A 24,745-nucleotide genomic window follows, 5' to 3' on the forward strand; every position below is an offset into this window, starting at 1 on the left:
GCTGTACTACTGACAGCCTATTGTATGCAATTGGACAGTGGTATTGCACAAAGCAACCCCTCTCAAGGGAACACCGCTTTCGTACACACTTCACAATTCACACAGCTAGGGCTGCACCATTATGGAAAAAAATCATAATCACGATTATTTGGGTCAAAATCATAATCACGATTATTGATCACGATTCACGATCAGCGATTTTTGCTGATTTAAAAAAAAAGTTACAACAAAATTAAATATAACCAAGACTGAATTATATACGGGATGAGCAAAATAAAATGAATTGTAATAATTATGTAAAAGGCAATAGCGTGAAACTTCACAATTCACACAGGCCATTCATATCCTCAAAAGTTGTTGTCATTTCCGATAACCCCTTCCTCTATGAATAACTAATGCTAACCTGACTGGCAGCAAGGGGGGTGGGGGGTGGGGGGGGGGACTGCCAGGTAGGCAGTCGGCTGAAATTCATGGCTTCAAACACTAACAACTGCGTAGCGATGCATCTTTTTTGTCATTTCAATTATAGATCCTTGTCTGACGGAAACGAGCTAGTAAATTATCTCCACCGAGCGAGGAAAAGCCTCAGACAATCCCCCCTTCGCCACCAGCACCACTGCTGCACGTTCTCATGCACACACACACACACACACACACACACACACACACACACACACACACACACACACACACACACACACACACACACACACACACACACACACACACACACACACACACACACACACACACACACGCACACACAGTCACCCCCACCCACTCTACACTGTCCTTTATTCTTTCTTCCGTCTATCAGCCCTCATCCTCCCTTATACACCCCCCCCCATCTCTCACTTCATGGAGCACACTCAAACAGCTATTTATAATTATACCTGTCAAACACAGTTTGTGTGTGCTCTGTGTGTGCCTGTGTGTGTGTGTGTGCGTGCATGCGTGGCTACATAACCAATTTCCTGCCAATCCTGAGGGATACCTTACACACTAAGGGTGCATTTTCCCTGTGTGTGCGTGTGTGTGCGTGTGTGTGCTTGAGTGTGTGTGTGCGTGTGTGTGTGTGTGTGTGTGTGTGCTCGCGTGAGTGTGTCAGACAGCCGTGTACTGTACGCAGTAGTACGTATACGGCAGGGGTGGAAAAGTAACTAAATACTTTTACTCAATATTGTACTTGAGTAGCTTTTATGAATACTTTGTACTTTTTAAGTATTTTTTTAAATTAATACTTTTACTTGTACTTGAGTACATTTTGACCCAAGTACTTTACTCAATTACACTGGAACCTGGCCTGAGTACTGAGTAAAAAAAATGACTGAGAGACAAAATGCCATGCACAATAATACCACAATCCGCCGTAAATGAAAGATTGTGCAGGATGGTACACAGCATTTCCACTATTTTACTATCTTGTATCAATGTATTGGATGATGGCTGGTGCCAAGCAAGAGATAGAGGTTATGGAGGACGATATTCAAGAAAAATAAACATGACATTCTCACGAGGAAAGCTAATTAAAAGTAACTAAGTACTTTTACTCAAATTACATTTTAAGTGAGGCACTTTTTACTTTTACTTGAGTGGATTTTTAGATAGGTACTTTTACTTGTACTTGAGTAGAATTTAGGCAAAGTAAAGATACTTTTACTTGAGTACACATTTTCTGTACTCTTTCCACCTCTGGTATACGGACGCTACATAGGAACTCATTGTTATTCGGAAGCATGCGTGCTTGTTTAAGTGAAGCGCACACCACTTCAGTAGGCAACATCACACTGCACTGTCACGGTCACTGGTACGGGTACAGGTACGCTTCCTGAAATGCAGGGCAGGACTGGAAATCTGACATACAAGGCATTTCCCCGGTGGGCCGTCTTCAGAGGCCGAAGCTGTGATTTATTGGGGGTTTTTTCTGAGAGATGAGCCCTCAATTTAGATGAGGTGACCCATCGGCCTATCTATTTCATATAGACTGAGGACTGAGCTAATCATGATTATGTAGAAAAGCAGTGGGCTGGTCTTGGCCTAAGATACTCATGAACGGCATGACGTTTTCCATGTGCGTTATGCCCTTTTTGGGGGGGAAACATTGGGGGGGAAACCAATGCAAGTCAATTGGTGGTGTTGGGAAAGAATAAACGAAAGACAAGGACCTGTAGACTAGCGTTTTTTTCACGCGCAACATGACGAAAACGTGTTGTGTTGCCCGCTGTTCAAATAATATAGCCAAACAGCCGTGGCTGAAGCATGGACTGTGTTACTGTTAATTTAGGCTAGCCGATGTAGCATGTAAGTTAAAGGGGTATGCCACTATTTTGGGGCTTAATACAGTTAAAATCGTTGGCTGGGGTTTAGCATGCTACACGGATACATTGACTTTCACTAGCTTAGCGACATATTCCCTCTTTTAACTTGTCTTAAAGCAAGACACCGGCTTACATGAAAAATAAGACACTTTACCACCTTTATAAACCCCAGCCAACGATTTTAACTGTATTAAGCCCCAAAATAGTCCTTTAATGAGACATTCGCTTTCCTCCACAAAGAGGCTTAACTGCACATTCACGAGCAAAGTACCCAGACGGCCGTTCATTGGTATGCCCGGGCCATTTTGCGGACCCAGTCCAGCCCTGCTGAAATGTAATGAAATGAAGGCAGGGAGGCTTATCTGGTGTTGTGGTGCTTAGACACACTAATACACACTAACACACAGACACACACACACACTGACTAACACACACACACACACACACACACACACACACTCACACTCACACTCACACACACACACACACACTCACACACTCACACACTCACACACTCACACTCACACTCACACTCACACTCACACACACACACACACACACACACACACACACACACACACACACACACACACACACACACACACACACACACACACACTCACACACTCACACACTCACACACACACACACACATACACCTAATTTTCAACTGTGCCTGCATTTCAAAAGCATAGGCTATGGCAAATGATATGTTGTCTGATAACTGAAATACACATTGGGGACATAAAATGGTGTTTGTTTTACTAACAAAATGTTTTTTTGTAGTTGGTGTAAATACACAGCCTGCACAAAACACACCCATCTTCATTAAATTGTGCAAGTCTTGGCTTAGTCAGAGAATGAAAAAAACTGACCATGGCTGTCATGAGTGGTGGTATTGAGGACATTGATCAGATTTGATTGGAAATGAGGATGAAGTTGTGGTGGAATAAGGTTTAAATAAGAGTTGGCCATTCTGTTATTTTTAGTCCTGAAAATCAATGCTCAAGTTTTAGGAGAACTGGTCTTTTTAGGTCAAAATGGGGTAAATAATTCAAAACACTGAAATGGGAACACAGACACACATACACACGCTCACACTCAAGACCAATTATAACTATATACCGGGCCTTTTATGGGTGAGTTGAGGTGTTGGTTGGAGCAGTAGTGGTGCTGGTTGGGCGGATGTGTGTGTGTGTGTGTCGTCATATGCGTGTGCATTAAATCAGGTGTGTATTAGTGCGGCCGTGGGTGTGTGGTTGTGTGTGTTATTGTGTTCGTGTGTGCGTTACTGTAATAATGTGCGTCTAGTCCTGTGTATATTTTAGCTTGCGTATGTGTGCATGGTGTGTGTGTGTGTGTGCGTTGTGGGGGGTGTCCAGTTGTGTGATAGAGGTCACCTCGCCAGAGGCCAGAGTTGGCAGCAGTAGCAAGCAACTACCATGGCTGGCTGAGCACGGCAATCCCAAAACACACACACACACACACACACACACACACACACACACACACACACACACACACACACACACACACACACACACACACACACACACACAAAGCGCAAGTCTGTGTGACACATGCACATGTACACCAAATGTCCACACACACACACACACACACACACACACACACACACACACACACACACACACACACACACACACACACACACACACACAAACACACACACACACACACACAGACACACACACACCCTGTGTGACCCTCCTCATTACACTATGGCGTTTTGCCTTAGGACCAGTGTTAGGCAAAAATAACGCTTGGAAAGACAAAAAAAAGCGCAACCCGGCCGGCAAGGCTGCAGCACAGCACGCTCGGCCTGTCACATCCAGACACACCTCCCCTGGGATACCGGGGGTTAACCGGGTCCTACAACCAGACTACTAATGAAAATAAAACCTAACTGGGCAGTTGCCCCTCTCTCTGTTAACTTTTACATCTCACCTCTCCAGTCTCCAGTGACCTAACAGTGTGGGAATGAAAGAAAAAGACCAACGAGAAAAGAAAAGAAAAAAAAACAGGAGAAGAAAAAAGTACTATATAGAAAGATTTTGCCACCAAAAAGACAAAATCTATAAATGATTTGTCACCATTAGCTCTGCTTGGTGGGTTCTCGAGGCAGCTCGAGGGACTGGGAGTTAGAAGTGAAATTACAGCAAAAGGGTAGAGGAGAGGGGGAGCAGAGAGGAGAGGAGGAAAGAGAGGCAACGAGAAAAGGATGAGGATAGGATAGGAGAGAAGGGAAGAGAAGAGAAGATAGAGAAGAGGATAAAAGGGAAAAGAGGAGGGGAAAAGAGGAGAGGAAAAGAGGAAAAGAGAGAAGAAAAGAAGAGGAGAGGAGAGGAGAGAGGATACGATGAAAAAAAGAGGAGAGGAAGGAGAAGAGAAGTGAAGAGAAGAGAAGAGAGGAGAGGTAAAGGGTGAGAAGAGAAGGGAGCAAAAGAAGAGAAGAGAAGAGAAGAGAAGAGAAGAGAAGAGAAGAGAAGAGAAGAGAAGAGAAGAGAAGAGAAGAGAAGAGAAGAGAAGAGAAGAGGAAAAAAGGAAAAGAGTAAAGGATGGGTTAGGAGAGGACAGGAGGGAAGTACAAAAGGAGAGGAGAAAGCGTTGAACTTGTATGAAATGCAGGATGGAATACTAAAACGGAAAGACTGCCATCGTGTTTAGAAAAATATGTTTGTTTCATTTCTTTGCTGTATGTTTCAAGAAAATCACTCTCCTGCATGAAGGATCTTTCACTGGCAAATAATCTGCAATCCATCACTGTCCTCCAAAACATATCTGGAGTAAGTCTAAATCTAAGTCCATGTCTATGTCCATCTAAAATCCATGTCAATTAAGCATTTACACACAGGGAGCCCATCAGGCATGATCAGTGTGTGTTTACAACGTGTGTGTGTGTGTGTGTGTGTGTGTGTGTGTGTGTGTGTGTGTGTGTGTGTGTGTGTGTGTGTGTGTGTGTGTGTCTGTGAGTGTGTGCGTGCGTGTATGGTCTACGTGTGTGTGTGTGTGTGTGTGCGCGCGTGTTCCCGCATACCCCTTTGCAAATGTGACGATCTGCGATGTGCAAACGGCCCATTAATCTAATGCGCGGGGTCTTTATCTGCGGGGCCCAAGGCTGATGCCCATTCTGTGGTGTTCCGTGCCGTGTAGACTGGACGTCATCCATCATGAGGGGGGAGCGTGGCCTTTACCCCACACCTCCCCTAGACACACACACACACACACACACACACAGACACACACACACACACACACACACACACACACACACACACACACACACACACACACACACACACACACACACACACACACACACACACACACACACACACACGCGCGCGCACACACACACTTTACCCCCACCACAACCCCCACTCCCTGCTGCGTGCATCACAGCAAGCACAACACACACAAATGCACACGCACACACACCTACGGCCTGTACCCCCATCGCCACTGCCGCCCCTGCACGCATGAAATGCCTCTTCGCACTCATCCATACTGCTCAGGATAGGTGAGAGGCAGGCACAATACACACACCTGCCAGCGCGCGCACACACACACACACACACACACACACACACACACACACACACACACACACACACACACACACACACACACACACACACACACACACACACACACACACACACACACACACACACACACACACACACACACACACACACGTTGTAAACACACACAGTCCAGCCTCCACCATCCACCATCAGTGGTGTTGCTTGTCCCCGCCAGGGCCGCTGACAGCTCTTGCTGGGCCCAGGACAAAGTCACCTAAAAGGGCCCCCTACCCAATACATACAATCTAATCAGGACCCAAATCTAAGCCCCCTATCTCCCTGGGCACGGGACAAAATACCCCTTTGCGGGCCTGGTCCCTGTGTCACGGTTGTGTTGTGTCCGAGGGCCATCGGAGCAGATCAGAGCCGTCGTATTAGATCATATCTCATCCCATTCCATCCCTTCTCCTCCCCTCTCGTCTCGACAGGGGTGCTATGATTAAGCGAACATCCCCCGCGACTGCCAGCCACTAGATAAACGCCGTGCCGTGATCGATGTGTCTCCAAAACATATGCAACTCAACAAGAAACATCAAATATGATATGATGAGGCTTCAGTGAGCAGAGCAGAGCAGAGCAGAGGAGAGGAGAGGAGAGGAGAGGAGAGGAGAGAAAAGAGAAGAGAAGAGAAGAGAAGAGAAGAGAAGAGAAGAGAAGAGGAGAGGAGAGGAGAGGAGAGGAGAGGAGAGAAGAGAAGAGCAGTGATCAATGTGTCTCCAAAACATATGCAACTCAACAGGAAACATTAAATATGATGAGGCTTCATAAGGCAGGGGGAAGGACGGCGATATTGAGTTTGTGCCCGGTTTGGCTGGAACACAACAGATGCCCAGTGTGGACAGCTCAGTGCAAGTTTAAGTTAAACAAGTTTTCTAAAACTATAAATGCACTATGAGAGTGCACACCTCCGCCAAGGAAGCTACTTGATGGAACATTTGACTATGTTACACCCTATTCCCCCCCCCAAGTCTTCCTTGCCTCTTTTTGTGGAGTTAGAAACTGGAATGTCAAAATATGCCCTATCCCGCAATGGAGAAGAATCTTTAAAAAAAATCCTGGTTCTGGATTCTGATCCGGATCACCACCAAAATTAAATCACTAGTTCCTTTTGTCATTTCCAACGACTCCAAAAAGTTTCATCTAAAAATCTGTTCATAACTTTTTGAGTTATCCTACTGACAGACAAACAAACAAACAAACACACAGACAGACAGACAAACAGGCAGACAGACAGACAGACAGACCAACGCGATCGAAAACATAATCTCCTTGGCGGAGGTAATGAGGGTGAACAGACGCGAGTCCTGAAGCAGAATAGAGAATAATAATAAAAGAAAGATAGATAACTGTGGCACTACGCTTTCATGTTTTCACTTACTAAAGGCAAAAAACAGATTCGTCGACATGATTCAAGCTTCACGGTTTTCTTTTTATGTGAAAATAAATAAATATATATATATTTTTTTTTAAATCACATGGTACCCACAACGACAGCTATTCCTCAGAAGACTTGGTTCATTTTAGCATTTCCGTTTCTTTTTTTCACTTGGAGAATAGTGATAACAGGAAACACAGGAGAGGCTGCACTTGGGGAACTTTATCAGCAGCAAAATCGCATTAATATATCAAAAAGACTAGGAACTTAAGATATCGAAAATATAGAAAACGTATTTGAAGAGGTTTTTTTTTTACTACTATTTATTACTAACAATGTTTGCTTATACATACTGATCTTAAAATGTGTGGCATAAACAGAACTTAGTTTGTACTTGAGGGATGGTGGCGGAGATGGTTGTTGTTTCGTGCGGCAATAAACAATTTGCCTGGCTATCGCCACAAGAGAGATATAGCCTGGGAACCACCTATTAATTTTCTCGTAGGAGAGGTTAATCTAAACTACAGTATTTAAAATCTAAAGCTCGATGGAAAGCTGGTTTTGCATCTGGTGTCGACATAGTAGATGTGCAAACGAACTATAAGCTTCCGTTGATCTAATAAAATGTATTGCCCTCCCTCCCCATTCTGTGGTTGGGCTTCCAAACCCAGGCGAAGAATTCCATGCTGTCCTTCAGATTGGAACAATCATGCAAGACATCATGGGATCTCCCAGTAAACCAGGGGTGGGGAACCGCTTATGGCCCTTGCTTGAGGCTGTTTTTATCTGCACCCCCCGATATAATTATATCCCCGAAATGCGGAGCGTCGGGGATGTAATGGTTTTGCGTGCGCCGCCGCCGCCGCGTCCGCTGCCGCGTAAGGTCTTTCGTGTTAACGCGATAACTTTTTAACGGATGTTTGGATTTGTCCCAGATTTTTGGGGTGAATGCTCTAGGGCAGGTTCATGAACTGATTCGAGTTTGGAGGTCAACACTTTCTAGATGGCTGAATTCAAGATGGCCGAATTTTTGTTTGGCCCATAACTTCTGACTGGGTGGATGGATTTCTCCCAGATTTGGTGTGTTAATGCTCTAGGGTAGGTTCATGAACTTATTCGAGTTTGGAGGTCAACACTTTCAAGATGGCTGAATTCAAGATGGCCGAATTTTTGTTTGGCTCATAACTTCTGACCAGTCGGATGGATTTGTTCCAGATTTGGTGTGTTAATGCTCTAGGGTAGGTTCATGAACTGATTTGAGTTTGGAGGTCAACAGTTTCAAAATGGCGGAATTTTTATTTGGCCCATAACTTCTGACTGGGTGGATTGATTTGCCCGGTACTACCTTATTTTAACAGTTCACCATTTCAGTGAATCTACCATATTAGGTACAGTGTAACAATATTTAATACAATGTAATACTAGTGTAATGCCAGTGTAACAATATGCAATACCATGTAATAGGCCCTACCACTTACACAAAAATACATGATGTAGTACACAATTGGTACATGGTGTTACACTGGTATTACATGGTATTAAATATTGTTACAATGGTTATTACACTGTACCTAATGTGGTATATTCACTGTAATAGTGAACCATTAAAACAGTGTTACCATTTGCCCCATTTTTTGCTTCATTTTCACAATAGTCATTTGGTTTTAAGCCTATGCACGTCATTGATCTATGATAGATATTAAATATATTTCTTTAATATTTTGTATTTATCATATACGTTCATGAAAACGTGGACGGGAGTGGTAGGAATGATGGGGGACTGGAAGCGTTGCGTTTCGGGGATATACCTTAAGCAGTCGAAGGCGACTGCACAGGCAGTCTAGTTTTAATGTTATGTAGCTTCACATGAAATATGACACATTTTGTAAAGGAACCTTAGAAATTACATTTGCAATCCATTAAGTTATATTCAGGGGACCTAGAGAATGTGGGGGTTGTTTTAAAGGTGGCTGCCTTCAAATTAGGCCTAAAGTGCAGGGGGAAATCCTGGTTTGTGTTCATAGTACGGCCCTTGGTGGAATTTGAAGAGGCCCCTCGAATGAAAAAGGTTCCCCCTCCCCTGAAGTAAATAATGGTACTGCTGCAGGAATGCAGCATCTGCTGAACAGCCACAGTATTGAAGGATGGTAGTGTTGTAGAGGGTTGTCGACTTGAGAGGGGGTTAGACATTAAAATGGCGACATATTAAAAGATGACACTGTTAAAGCATGGCGGTCTGGACAGGCTGAAATGCATGAGTGGTGCCGAGACATTGCTGCTATGAGATTGGTGCTTCTAATGGGCCATTCGCAGCACCAGGCACAATGGCAGGCAGGCAGACAGACAGGCAGAAAGACAGGCCTACAAGTAAGATGCCCAATCACCTTTGCCAGAATGGCCCCTCTACTTCTACAGACGAATCAAATCACTGCACCACAGACAAACCACAGCAGCACTGGCTGGATACTCACACAGGTTCAGAGTACTGCTGGGTATAAATGGGGTCATCATTCCTATGTTTTTTTTTTTTAGAAAAAGGGCCGTAAGTTCCCCCATCCCGTACAAAGACAGGGGAATATAGGACCCGGGGAACATAGGTAGGTTCCGGTATAAATATATCAGCATTCTATCTGCTGTATCCCAGTGAGCACGCTTATCTCTCCTCGACTGAGTGCGAGTCATGCCATTTCAGCTCACCTGTTCTCGCTTTCCCACAGGAGCGCTTTGTAGTCTATTCTACCTGACAGTTAACATGTGATTGGTAACAGATCCATAAGCAAGAGGAATTTCTTTGAACCTCCACAGAATCACTGATTGTGTGATACTGTGATGATCTGAGTAACATTTCCTCACCACTGCTGCCCCCTTCTGGCAAAGACTACTAAGTGCAGGCCTTAACGTAATAAACTAAGAACTTTTATCAAGTTTCCATGCCTAAAAAAAACAAAAAAAACCCAAAAAGAAACAAGTCTTAATGTGCTTTCCCACATTCCCTTTTAAAGTAAAACGGTCTGTGTAAATCTTCTGAGAAGATATTGGGATAAGTCTTCAAAAAAAATGAAATGGGTAGTGTATTCACCACTACATGGTAGCTGCGTAAGGCGTATCCCTACTAACAATTTGTAGTTCTACGAAGGTTCCTGGAACACAAGCCCTTGGTTCCAGTTTAGTTCTGGGTACGTCCCCAGAGAGTCATGTTTGGTTATTTTTCCATTCTCACTTGGTTGGCAGGAAAGTTTAATTTTCGTTCCTAGAATGTTATATGTGTAGTTCCCATTCCATTCCCTTATTGTTCTCTCACCGTCACTTTATTCCTGTTCATGTCATGTTTGTTGCCTTGCCGTTCCCATATGGTTCCCTTAACCTTGTTGGTTGCATATTTGGTTCCTTAGACATGCTCCTGATGTTCCCCCAACCTTGTTTATTATTGTGAATGTGTTTTGGTCCTGCCCCACTATCTCTCACCATAGTTGAGGTACCCTGATCATGGTACTTAAGCACCTCCCATCCCCCACCATGACTGAAACACCCTGCACTTGGCATCAGGTTGCCACACTGCTCTCTTAAAATAATGTTTAAAGATACTGAAGACATGTATGATGTTTATATTTTATATATCAGTCTATGCTGTACTGTACCACAACGTGAGAGAAATATCAGCTGAGCATGTATGAACACAATCTAGTGGGAATTAACACCAAATGTTTTCCTTAATGAAGTTAAAAGATAACCATACCATCTACATCAAGAGCACAATGGAGCAAGCAATGTAACATGTGCTGTTACTGACTAGCTCACAAAGCAAGGCACAAGACGTAGCTAACAAATGCCATAAGCCAAAAGCGCTATTAGCTTGCTTGCAAAGCAGGTAAACAAGCGCTATGCTGTGCCATGCTGACCAGCCAGCAGGCAGGCAGGCAGGCAAATAACTAAAGCACTCTGACAGTCCATGTTTATATACAGGCTCAAGAGTACCATGTGACCAGATTGATTGGGAGTTTTTCAGGTGCAAGCAATTGAATCATGATATACAAGCCCTAAGTAATTAGGTTTGGCCAGACGCTGATGGACAGATTGTTTGTGAGGGGCCTGCTTGTTACCGGCAAAGGTGTAACAAGTTCTCAAGTTATTTCTTTCACTCACCACATCTTTTGTGTGATGCTGTGTGCACAGCCAAACCTTAGATCAACCCAACCAAGTTGAGTTAAATGAATGAAATGGAATTAAAAAAAATAGATTGTGTACATGATTAAATCTGGAGGAAACACTGTTACTAATATGTAGACGTATATGATTTAATCGGGTGGACAGTCATCATTGCTTATGCTCTGAACAACACAGTATAAACAAAGTTGGGGGAACATCAGGAGCACGTCTAGGGAACGAGACGTGACCAGACCTATAATGTAACCATCAAGGTTATGGGAACCATATGGGAACGATGAGGGAACAAACATGAAAAACAATAAAGGTACGGTGAGAGAACGGCGAGGGAATGGAATAGGAACCACACATATATCGTTCTGGGAACTTAAATTAAACTTTCCTGGCAACCCAGTGAGAACCGAAACAGAACCAAAAATGACGTATCCGAAACGTATCCAGGACCGAACCGGAACCAATGGCTGCTTGGTTTTTATTGTAACCAAAGGGAACGTTTCTAAGTGGTAGATTTTGGTTTGGTAATAACCCCAACCTTTAGAGAACCAAAAGTCAAACGTTCTCTTTACGTTCTCTGTTACTAGGGATGAGCCTTAATTTCCACTTTTATTTTTTATTTTAGGGGCTTTTATGGATCTATTTCACAGGACAGCATGAGATGGTGACAGGAAGTACTGGAAGTGGGAGAGAGATGGGGGAGGATATCCGATATCAGCCTAATAATGGCTTAACCTTGAATCTAAACAACAAGCATGTAAAAGGAATCATCAGCAAGTCGTGTCTGGCTCATCATTTTAAGATCAAGTGAAGCAGATTTCCTTACTATTTGACTTGTTGACATTAAGTAAATGCCATTTGAAAAGATGCAAAAAAACATCAAAACTAACATGTAATGCAATGTTTTGTGATATACTGCAAAACATTTGCATTTTATTATTTTTCCTCCTGTGCACCAGCAGGGCTTTGTCTAATTTTGTATGGTTTCTGGCCAGAAAAGAGGTTAGTTCCTCTGCACTAGGAGAGTTTTGACCATGGGGTGGCCAGGTTGGGGGGCCACTTGAAATCCTGATACTTGGAAATATAACTAGGTCATTTTCTGGTTCTGGGGTCCGTTTCTCGATTCTTGACGTTGCTAACCGTCTTAAGACCGTCTTAGGATATAACAACATTCCCTTGGATTTAGTGGTGAGCGTCGCTGTTGAGACAGAGTTGAGTCGCTCGTACGAAGGACGTTGCTACCATCGTTAGCAAAGACGCTTTCGAGAATGCCACCCCTGAGCGGCCTGTGTGGTGTCCCATTGAAACCAATGGCATTACTTTATATCATGTCAACCTACCGTCTCTCCTGTGCGCCAGCAGGGCTTTGGGGTGGGGGAGGCTGTAGATGACAACCCTCCCACTGGAGCAGGCAGCAGCCAACAGGCCCAGCCTGGGCATCAGGAGACCCTGGTGGGGAGAGGAGAGTGATGATGAGGATCGGGGGGGCTATTTTACATACATTATATCAGAGGTGTCAAAAGTAAGGTCAGGGACCCCCGGTTCCGAGTCCGGCCTGGGTCATTTTCCGGCCCTGCCCCTTCTCTCTTCTCTCTCTTCCAACCATTTCCTGTTTTCTCTATACTGTTCTATCTGATAACACATATACAGTGTTGTGAGGATGTTTTTGCCCCCCGACTGTTTTGAAAACAATTTTTTTCCCCCACATTTGGCACACTTAAAATTTCCATGTAAAGGCAGCTAGTGTGCGAGCCCCTGGCCTCCTACGGTACGTACCTTCCTGGTTGTGGAGGGGAGCTCCCAGGCCCCAGACGGGCACCACTTGAGTTCCCAGACGCAGCCCTCGTCCTGGGCCAGGCAGTAGGACAGCTGGGGCTCCCCGGAGGGCCTGTAGGGACACGTGGACATGACAGAAGACGAAGTGTTGCAGCCTTTTTTCAGAAAGTGTGCTCAAATCCCAATTGTTTTTTTAAACAAGGTCTACGACGCTGAAGAAGGCTTAGGCTGAAACATCTGTCTGTCATGCTAACCCAATAAAATATAAAATACAAGAATCACACCCGAGAGTGCGGGTTTTCTACAAAATAAGAAGTGTTGCAGACATGACATGAGACAGTAAAGGACATGGAAGTAAATTTATAAAGTAAATATAAGGTGGCTTGGCAGGGTTATGATGAGGTCAAGGTCAATTTTGTTCCAAGAAAAGTAGAGAACCAGTGACCTAGACTAACAAAAAAAAATCAGGAAACACCATGTCCATACCCTACCACATTGGTTCCCAAACTTTTTCCCTTGTGCACCCCCTTTTACATTTCAATGTTGTTCGCGCACCCCATAAGCAAATGTTGCACAGCCACACATTTTGGGGAATCCTCATTTCCAATAGACCTGACGCCTTTTCTGCCTTCATTGCAATGGAACTTGTTGCAGGACAAGTCTGGGAGTTGTAAATTACACTATGTAATGTTCATTAATTCTGTATAAAAACACGCATCTTAGCCATTGCTCTATTCAGCTCGCGCACCCCCTTGTGGCAGGCCGCGCAACCCCAGGGGTCCACGCACCACAGTTTGGGAAACCCTGCCCTACCTGGTTCTGTAGGAGAGCTCTCCCATGTCCCAGAGCTGCAGCAGGCCGGGGCCCGTGTGCAGGGTCTTCCTCTTGTGCCGCTCGTCCATGCCGCGGTGGCAGTAGAGCGCGGCGTACTGCAGCCCCGTGGCGCCGTCGGGCAACGGGCACCAGTCCATGGCCCACACGGGCCCGCCCACGAAGAAGGTGGAGTCCCAGCGCTCGCTGTGGTACTCCATGGCCTCAAACCTGGATGACGGGGTAAATGGACTACATTGATACAGCACTTTTTAAAAGGTTTTTTTTTTTGGAGGGGGGGGGGGGGGGGGGGGGGTGTTGGCCTTTATTATTATAGGACAGTTTGAGAGTAGACAGGAAATGACTGGGAGAGAGAGATGGGGCAAGATCGGGAAATGACCCCGGCCGGATTCAAACGAGGGTCCCCGTGGGCAATGTAAGCCCAAATGTGGGGCTATGGGGCCCAAATGCTAACCTGGTTCTCACGATGGTTGTTACCTCGTGCGAGCTCACGAAGTTTAACGAAGATGCACGAAGCACGAAGGGTCTGCGTGAGAGCCAGGCTTCCCAAATGCCCCCCATAAAGCGCTTTCCCACTCTTTTCAGCATTCAAAGCACTATACGTGTATGTCTCACTTTCACTCATTCACACATCGTGTGGCTGCCATGCAGGGTACCACCCTGCCACCAGTAGCTATTTGGGGTTAGGAATATTGCTCAAGGACACATCGGTGAGGGTCAGGCGGAGCAGGACTTGAACCTGCAACCCTCTGGATGCCGAACAGGCTCCTCTACCACCTTAGCCACCACCGGGTGAAAGCGGGAGCATGAAGCAAGAAGGCCAGAAACATAATAGAGGTAAACAGGTAATCTGGTTAGGCGAAGACATCAAAGCTGTTCTAGGTAAGCTATCTCACTCGATAGCCATCTTAGTGATGGCTTCGGGAATCTATTTCACTGTGGTATGTTGTGGCATCAAACTTGGAAAACCAGGAGGAGGGAAGCATGAGGGGGATGCTGAGTCTAGCTACCAATGCCAACAGGAGTGAGAGCGCCTCTGACTGACTGGACGGTCGCACAATGCTTGGAGAGGTACGCATCATCTCGTCTCACTTCTGAGAAGAACATATTTTCATTGTTTAGGTACGGTGGTCTGTTCCTTTAATGGCTGTTATACCAGGCTCATAGTGAGACAAAACGCTTGGTCTGACAACGATCCCTTAAGGGGGATTCATACTTGTCGTGACTGGCGCTACCCTCCTTCATACTTCACTCGCGACGATGGCGCGCGCCGTCACGTGACCCAAAATGACGTCACGCCGTGGCGCGAGCCGTGAGGCGACGTCGTGCACCCCACATTTTTTGTAACTTGTCGTGCGCCACCAGCGACCATGCAGGTAGGCAAACAAAGCAGGAGTTGCGAAGAGAGGCTACAACTACTGTAGGCTACTACAGAATGGATCCTGCATCATTTTGAGGATAATAAAATGTCCTATTGAATGTCCTAATATGAGTTATTTTATCTTCTCTCTTAAATGTTGTTCAGTGAAACAATTGTTTACTTTGTTCAGAAGCGCGTTGTGTTCGGCGATCTATTTATAAATTCTGCCGCCAGAACAATGCTCTCACATGGTCTTGGAATGATCTGGCAATGTAGGCTACAACAAAAAATATATGTTTCAATGTGGCAAGTCTCAAGTCAGACGTTCAGTAGCCCTACAGCAGCCGTGTTTGGCTTTCTATTTTATACATCCATAGAACTCACGCTGCGAGTTGCGAAAGATACTGCCGTTTCTCTCATGAACAGCAGAGGGCACTTTCGACAATGCGAGCGAAAGCCTGTAAAAGGGCGCTTTTGAAGTATGAATAGTCTGGCGCAAGTGATGACGTCATTAATGGTTCTCGCGCCAAACGCGCCAAAGTGCGCACGTGAAGTATGCAGAGCCCTTTACAGAGACAAGGAACTCTCGACGAGACGGGATCAACAGGCATGTATCAGACGCCTTTATACCGTACACAACCAGGGCATAATAAATCAAATCATTGATTCAGATGACATTGAGCATATTGTTCTATTTTTCATTGGTGTCTGATTTATCAGAACAGGTGGCAGAAGGGGCAGGTGGGCGAGACTGACTGAGTTCAGTGTTGGGAGCGCGAGAGGGGGAGAGGGAGAGAAGGAGAGAGGGAGAAAATGGGATGGGGAGAGATGAACAGAGGGGGAGAGTGAGAGAAGGGTAGAGTGGTAGAAGGGGAGACTGGAAGAGCAAGAGAGGGGGAGAAGTGGAGAGGGAGACTGACTTCAGTGTCGGGAGGGAGAGAGGGGAGAGATGGGGAGGGGGAGAGAGGGGGAGAAGTGGAGAGGGGATGAGGGGGAGAAGGGGAGAGGGAGAGAAGGAGAGAGGGAGAGGGGGAGCGCGAGAGGGGGAGCGCGAGAGCGAGAGGGAGAGAAGGGGAGAGGGAGAGATGGGGAGGGGAAGAGAGGAACAGAGGAGGAAGGGGGAGGGGCGACGGGAGAGGGGGGGAGAGTTAAGAAGATACCTGATGGTGGCTAATGAGGCAATGATGTTTAGAAGGAAAAGTTTCAAAGGGAAGTTACAAAATCATTATAAAGTTAATAGCTAACAGCTGAGAAAGGTCTCCTGCAGCTCCTTGAATAAAAAAACACTGCCAATGATAAAAGGACACCATGCCTAAACTGTTTAAAGGTTTTCCCATTAAGTTCACATAGCAACACAATGCCAGATGGCACAAGCAAAACAACTTTAACAAACACCACCTAACTGGAATCAAAGGTGTAACAAAAGATGCTTTTATCAATTTAATACATTTTAATGAATGTAATAATTGCTCATTCATTGTATTAAATAATTTACTTAGAAGTTAATCTGTGATTATAATAAAATAAAATAAATGTTACCTGTTTAGTCTCTGAGGGGTGTTTCCCTGAGGGTTGTTTCCCTGAGATAGTCTCTCCCGTGACAGCATGAACGCTGCAGACGCCTTCTCTTGAGGTACATACGGCTCAGCCTCACTGGAGACAAAACCACTTATATTATATTAAGCTATATTGATGCTAAATATAATATAATTAGGGGTGGGCAAACATGAAAATATTTAATCGCATTAACTCAATGACTTTCTGTGATTAATCGTGATTAATCGCATAGCGCGCGAAACAAAACAAAAATGAATTTAGAAGCCACTTCAAAAGCAGCATTTTATTTGAAAATTACAGATTACCAAATCACTGATTAGGCCTACACTGTAGCCTATCACAGCCGACCACAGGAAGAATTGGAATTTTAGCCCCAGACTACATTGACATTTCTTAAGATGAAGCAGACCAATCATAATCATATTTTACATAGTACTGTTACCTATGTATGTAATATTAGGCCTATATCTTTCAAAATAGAAATGTAGCCTATTTGCCAACATACAGACTACCAGACTAAATTATAGAGTAGGCCTAGCCATAGGCATATGCCTATCCAATGTAGGCCTAATGAAACAAATTATTGCTACAATTATTAAACTAGGCTATTTAAGATTGAACTGAACTGAAATATTAGAAACTCAAATTAGGATACTCTACATGGGCCTACAAGGAACAAATAAAAAATAAAACAAATAAAAACACTTCTCACTTGAAATGAACAGGCAACAGGCAGACGTGTGTCTGTGGGAATGCCCCTCCTTCTCTCTGTCAAAGAGAGTGGATTTACCGTAGCTCTCTCTCCTCCCTCACATCTGTCGCTGTTATTTAAGGCGTTTCAGCGACTAGATAATAATTGAATGGCTGTTTTCAGCAATTAAGCTACAACTTTCAAAACAATAACGTTGACATGACAAACAATAACTTAAACGCTGACGACGTGAGGTTGCCGATTTCGGGTAGGCCTAACTTAGGGGCTCCGCGAAATCTGATGATGCAGATATGAATGGTGAATAGAACTTTGTGATGCGCAGAAGGTAGAAGCAAGGAAGCGTCGGCGAAAATTGAATTCTTTTACAGCTGATTTTTCAACTGTGCCCTGAAGCCTGGTTTGTGCTCCGAAACCAACGTGCTGCACGATGATGTAGACAGCCTCAGTGAGCCAGCGCCATGTGCAGCGCAGATGTAGAAACCAAAACGTTGCCTGATTAATTTAATATCTCGCGGTCAGCTTTTTGATTGGGGCATTATCAGTCAGCTATAGACACTGCTAGTTCGCGTGGCGTTATTGACAGCTGATACACAGCATAACGTGTCACGCTATGCCTTACAACCTTGCCAGCTTCAAAGGCGAGCCACATCCTGCTCGAGAGCTGCGCAATGAAGACTGTAGACCTTTATAGTCCTACAGAAAGTGTCCATTCATAAGTTGATGTCCTAGGCTATGCCTATTTTGTTTTGCCTACTTTTCTAGACCCTGATGCCTTTTTCTCTGACAGCAGTCACTGGAAGCAGTAGCAGAAGCGCGCTGACACTTTCAAAATAAAAGTAACGAACGACGGTCATAAAAGGCAAAAAAAAAACCCACAAAAAACCCTGCTGCGTTAAGCGTTAACACAATTGTCGGGCGATATGGATCTCAATACTTAATGCACCGTTAACGCGATAACGTTGCCCAGCCCTACATATAATATAATAACATAACATAACATAACATAATTGGAAGAGTTATGTAAACATTTTAACCCAATTTTATGTGTAGCCAAACGCACCTTGAGGTAAGAAACTGCCAGTCCTTGGCTGACGGTATCCACTCAGGCAAGACCCACGGCAGCAGGTTTTCATTACGGCTGAAAACAAACAAACACACACAATTACTTTACAGTAGTTAAGATAGCCATGATGGTAGTTATAATAAATGACTCTCTCAGGGCAGAGAGCAAGACGCAATGTATACAATCCAAGCCAAATACAAGCAATTCTATGCCAGCCTGACCAATACCAACGGCCAAATATTTCAAAGTTATTAAAACTGTCCCATACTTGATTTTAGATCTTACAGTTCTGTACTCTTGTGCTGCACACTGAATCCTATATTCCCTCAAGTAAACCAATTTAACCCATTCATGCCTAAAGCACCTGCAAAAAACGCCTGCTGAATGCCTAAGCCCTTGTTGGTAGAGTAGCCCAACCGTATCTCAGTCATTTTGTGAAGTATTCACGAAAAAAATAGATTAATTTTCGTGGTGCATTCACGTTATTGCCCGTTTTTCGTTGTAGGGCAACGAAACGCGTTTCAGCAGTGTATCAGCAGTGTTCTGTCAGCATCCCCTCCCCGCCCCTGCAGACGCTTGGATAACCATAGCAGCAGTGGGGCAATTCAAGTGAATAGGCAGCGTTTCGTTGCCCTACCACGAAAAACGGGCAATAACGTGAATGCACCACGAAAATTAATCTATTTTTTTCGTGAAGACTTTACGAAAGGCGTGAGATAGGGCTCAGCCCTCAGCCAATAAAAACCTAAATATCTCAGCCTTTAATGCACATAAAAACATGAAATAAGTTACATTTTACACCCCAAGACCCCCATCAAGCATTATAATGTGTTCATTCAGCTGTAACATTCCAACATTAAAAAAAAAAAAAAGTTAAAATCTCAAGAGCCTGAATGCAGCGTATAGTCGCTCCAGGCACCAAAGGTCAAACAACATATACGAGTCATCAGGCAAAATGGGTTAAAAAAGTAAATTTCTGCCATTTTGATCACTATAATAGTACCACCAGTACTGTTCAGGGACTACTCTGGCGTTGCACTGCAGAGTAGTAAAATGACACTGTAAACAACATTCCTCAACGCAAATGGATCTTATGCCCACTGCACCTTAGGTAGGCAGGGCAGTTTAGACATTATGCATTGGGGGTCATTTTAGGAGAGTGAGGAGGGGATCTGCTGTCAGAAATCACAGCCTCTACAGCACAGCTAAACTTAATATCTCTCCCTCTCCGGGTACATAGTGTTAGTATACAGTATAGTGTTTCAACAACTTCATAGGCATCTAGCTGTGAAATGATGTGGTAGTAGGGCTGCACAATTAATCGAGAAATAATCAAAATCGTGATAAGATAGTGAAATCGAACTCATGATTTTAATCGTGATTTAATCGTGGCAATAGTGCTCTACTTTTGAGAGCGTCCTTGAAGCCAGAACATACTGACAGGCTGGTGTTTCTGGACAGAAATCTGTCCACTTGAGTTTCATGCTATTGCCTTTACATAATTATTACAATTCATTTTATTTTGCTCATCCCGTATGTAATTCATTCTTGGTTATATTTCATCTTGTTATAATTTTCAAAAAAATCTGCAAAAATCAATAATCGTGATTAAAAATCGTGATTATGATTTTGACCAAAATAATCGTGATTATGATTTTTTCCATAATCGTGCAGCCCTATGTGGTAGCGTAAATAATCAAATCACACACACAGAGAACACAGACACACATACACTTTGAGTTTTGGGGCGAGCTACTTTACATGTTTTGCTTGTACTGTACTGTATATGAGAAGAGCTTTTCGGTGTCTCTGCTACAAAGTTCATGTTTTGTGGCTAGTGACCTGAAGCATTGTGCAACGCAAGCACACACCACCAAAATAAGAGTCCAATATATGGGCTGACCTCCCATAGTGGGAGCATATTGGCTATATTGACGATTTATGTCATGTTCTTGCAGCTGTTATATGCAAAGTGCTTAAAAGTGGATCAAAGTAAGCAGTATACATACAGTACATGCAGTATGTGTTCAGTTCAGGGTAGCATTCAAGCAAGCCTAATTGCAAGGGATCCTTACACTGCACCAGTGGCTAATTAAATCAAACAAATGCACTGCAGCTAAGAAGCTGTTTGAAAATGCATTGGTTTTGGCCTTCTGTTTCCACATAAAACGTTTTAAAATCCGCATATCAAATCTTTCTTTAAAAATATCCCATTTAACAAAAACTTAAACGCACATGTTACAATGAAGTTGTTATTTTTATCCACATGTTGCGTTTACGCCTAAACAGGATGAAAAAAATATCCACATTTAAAAATATCCTGATACGTACCAACAACACCTAAAACATGCATCATGTACAGGCCTGAGAGTAACAGAAAACCCTGGACCTGAAGCTGTAACACTTTTTGAAACATAAAATATTATTATATTGTATTCTTGCATACAAACCTGATCAACTCTAACGTGTTGTGTTTCCGACCTACCATTGACTTTTACTTTTTGCTCTTTTTGGTAGAGTCACAAAAGAAATGTACTGCATAATTGAAAGAGCAAAGACTCACAATTCCTTGTATACGGGGAAAGTCTTCCACACCGGCTCCATCAGCCTATTCGGGAGCCCATTGCTAGCTGTACCTTGAATCTGGAGAGAGAATCATACAGCACTATTACAACTTTGGTTCAAAACTTACATTTGTGCATGTAGTAGTGCGGTAAGAAACAATAAATGTTTTGCAGAAAAGCCTCACTCTTGGATGTGATTCTTGTATTTCATTTTAGTGGGTTAGCATGACAACATAGCTTAGGTCAAACGTCTGTCTGTCATGCTACAGTAATTCACTAAAATAAAGTACAAGAATCACAACCAAGAGTGCAGCTTTTCTACAAAATGTGAACATTGCTGTTCGTTCGCACCCGAAGACCTTGTAAAAAAACAATTGGGAGTTGAGCGCACATTCAGAGCACTAAGTAGAAAAAAATGTATAACTGAAAAAAATATACACAACTCAGACCACCTAGTATATAATTAACAATTTAAGGATTTTCAGGCTGTTCGCCAACCAATCTGGACTCACCAAGTTGAGCCTGTAGTTTTCTCTCGGGGGAAAAAGGCAAACAGTAGATGGCAGTTGTCGTTTTTTTCGCGAACAGTTGAATTTGCGCACAGCACGGCTGGAAAACTCCTTATCGTCGTCATCATCATCATCCATGTACTCGCTGTCCCCCTCCTCATCCCCATCTTCATCTTCATCATCATCCTTTTCAGGGACGAAGTCGGAGTCTTCGGCCATGTCACTGTCTGGTTCGGGTGCCATCCTCTTTTTGCCCCTCCCCCGGCCTAGAGCCTCCTTCTACAGAGCAGATGTGCAAAAAAAAAATTAAACTATTACTATTTATATTACTATTTTGGGGCTTAATAGAGTTCAAATCGTTGGCCAAAGTTTATAAAGGTGGTGAAGTGTCTTATTTTTCATGTAAGCCGTTGTCTTGCTTTAAGACAAGTTAAAAGAGGTGATGCATTGACTTTCACTAGCTTAGCTACATACTCCTTCTTTTAACTTGTCTTACAGCAAGACAACGTGAAACATGAAACATGAAAAATAGGACACTTTACCACCTTTATAAACCCCAGCCAAGAATTTTAACTGTATTAAGCCCCAAAATAGTGGCATACCCCTTTAAATCGGCATGACAATACTGAATATCGCAATACTATTTTTTACAATATACTACCAGTAAATCGATTCATGACTTCGATTCTTAAGACAATAAAATCAAGAAGTAAAAATATTGGTTGGATGGTACGCGAGCATGCGCCTGTCCTGATGGCTTTCATTCAGTTGTGATGAGATGTACAACAAGAGTGTACAGAGAAACTTTTAATCAAGGTCTATTTTTACACATTTAGCCTACTGATGTATGTTGAATGCCATCATGTATTGCAATAATCCATGTATTGCAACACATTCTGATAATACGGTATCGTTATGTAATATTGATATAATATTGTATTGTGAATTCCTTGCCAATTCCTACCTTCTTCCTCTGGTTCTTCGTGCTCTGAGCCTTGTCCTCGTCTTTTTCCTCGTCGTTGTCTTTGTCTTTGTCCACATCTGCGTCCTCATCCTCGTCTTCGTCATCGTCTTTTGAATGGAAGTCTTTGTTTGACTTATTTAGAACGCTCGTCAGGTGGTGCAGGTACTCAATTGCCCTATGAATGAACAAAGACAAAAAAAAATCATCACCAAGATTAAATATGAGGTTAAACAAGATCACAAGGTAAAATATGAATAGGGTTGAAAGATCTATCGTTATACGAAAATCGCGATCTCAGTAAAACAGAGCCCCGTGCACTGCATTTTTTGTTAAAAATGTGCAATATCTTAGGTTGTTAGGTGTAAGGTTAACACAGTGTTGTAACTTGTTAAGTACAAGTTACTGGTGGGTGGGGTGACATATCAGCTCTCTGGAGCCTAAAAGTGGTGTGGAGCAGGCTACCTTGTACTATTTGACTGCACCTTTACATATGGCTTTTTTTAGTCAGTGGTAATTACTTCGTGTTACAGTTATTTTTGCTGAGGTCAGGGGACAGTCATTTTATGCTACTCTCTTCATAACTTGTGTACAGCACCGGATGTACAGTCTTCTGCCCTTCAGAGGCAAAGTTCAGTAACTAAATGCCAAAATTGAGTTGAGACTGAAAATGGTCTTCATTACACATAATTTATCTTGTGAGGCAAAGCCTTAAGGTCGAATTGTGTCCTGTTTTAGAGATATTGCTACAGTATGTCAAGTTTGCAGTATCTGCAATGTCCAACCTAATACCAATACTTTTAAAGGGACACTGTGTGAGATTTTTAGTTGTTCATTTCCATAATTCATGCTGCCCATTCACTAATGTTACCTTTTTATGAATACTTACCACCAGCATCAAATTCTAAGTATTCATTATGACTGGAAAAATTGCACTTTTCATACATGAAAAGGGGGATCTTCTCCATAGTCCGCCATTTTGAATTTCCAAAAGTAGACATTTTTAGCTGCAAAAACGACTGTACTTGGACCATACTAGAAAATATTTGTTCATTACTTAGTAAACTTTCATGTAAAGATCACATTTGGCAATAAGCAGCCCAGTTTCAATGAGCAGCATAGTTGCAGTACCTTTTTTGACCATTTCCTGCATAGTGTCCCTTTAGGGCTTTCTTCTCAGTTTCAATGTCGGTGTCGTTGCTCCACTTTGCCTTTGTAGGGCAGTATTCCCTCAGACATTACTAACAACAGACTTGTCACAAACCCTCAGATAACTCTTGGCTTGTGCGCTCTTCATCAGATGTTAAAAAAGCCAAACCTAATAGATGATGTGGGCTATGCTGCCACCACCTGGTCTTAGGCCAGAATGAGTTTCATCTTTGTTTGCTTGTACGCAACTCTGTAGCCACTGACTGCAGATGGGCCCGTCGACGGGTCTCTTCAGTCTTTGCTGAAACACTGAACTACATCATAACAACATTGCTGGTCCAGAGTGGGTTTTATCTTGTGTGCGTTTGCCGGTGTCCTACCCTTTAAAACTACTACACTCTAGTAAGTTAGTCACTAAAAGTACATATTCTCTTTGAGAAACAACAGTCAAATCAATTGGGGCTGTGTATGCTGCACAGTATTAAAACAATTTTGGGGGCCAGATAAAACTGCCTCAAGGGTCATAAACGGCCCTCGAGACATAGGTTCCCCACCCCTGCAATAAGCAATAAAACTTAAATAGTCAACTGCAACAAACACACAAATATTCAGAGGTGCTCCGATCACCATTTTTTGGGTCCGATCACCGATACCGATCACCAAAAATCTTTATCTGCCGATTACCGATCATTGCCGATCACAAAAATGATTTCCTATTTTTTTAATAGCCTATTAATTATCCTTATTGAATACCATTTCTGCCCATAAACCAATCAATCTTAATTTGCACATGTCTATAGGCTA

The 24,745-nt window shown here is 43.4% G+C and overlaps 1 protein-coding gene across 1 annotated transcript in view; it reads right to left on the reverse strand.

Annotated features, from left to right (window-relative positions):
• The window catches only part of gtf3c2 (general transcription factor IIIC, polypeptide 2, beta), a 63,086-nt gene that overhangs the window by 32,422 nt on the left and 5,919 nt on the right, over window positions 1–24,745 (reverse strand). The window contains exons 5-12 of the mRNA XM_063222125.1: window positions 22,796–22,970; window positions 21,835–22,110; window positions 21,322–21,401; window positions 18,756–18,833; window positions 16,966–17,079; window positions 14,049–14,276; window positions 13,236–13,347; window positions 12,800–12,908 (exon numbers count right to left, since the gene is read on the reverse strand). Of these exons, the coding sequence (XP_063078195.1) occupies window positions 12,800–12,908; window positions 13,236–13,347; window positions 14,049–14,276; window positions 16,966–17,079; window positions 18,756–18,833; window positions 21,322–21,401; window positions 21,835–22,110; window positions 22,796–22,970 (1,172 nt within the window). The remainder of the gene's footprint in view (window positions 1–12,799; window positions 12,909–13,235; window positions 13,348–14,048; window positions 14,277–16,965; window positions 17,080–18,755; window positions 18,834–21,321; window positions 21,402–21,834; window positions 22,111–22,795; window positions 22,971–24,745) is intronic.

Source organism: Engraulis encrasicolus, chromosome 18 (assembly GCF_034702125.1).
Source record: "Engraulis encrasicolus isolate BLACKSEA-1 chromosome 18, IST_EnEncr_1.0, whole genome shotgun sequence".
Classification (NCBI taxonomy): Eukaryota; Metazoa; Chordata; class Actinopteri; order Clupeiformes; family Engraulidae; genus Engraulis; species Engraulis encrasicolus.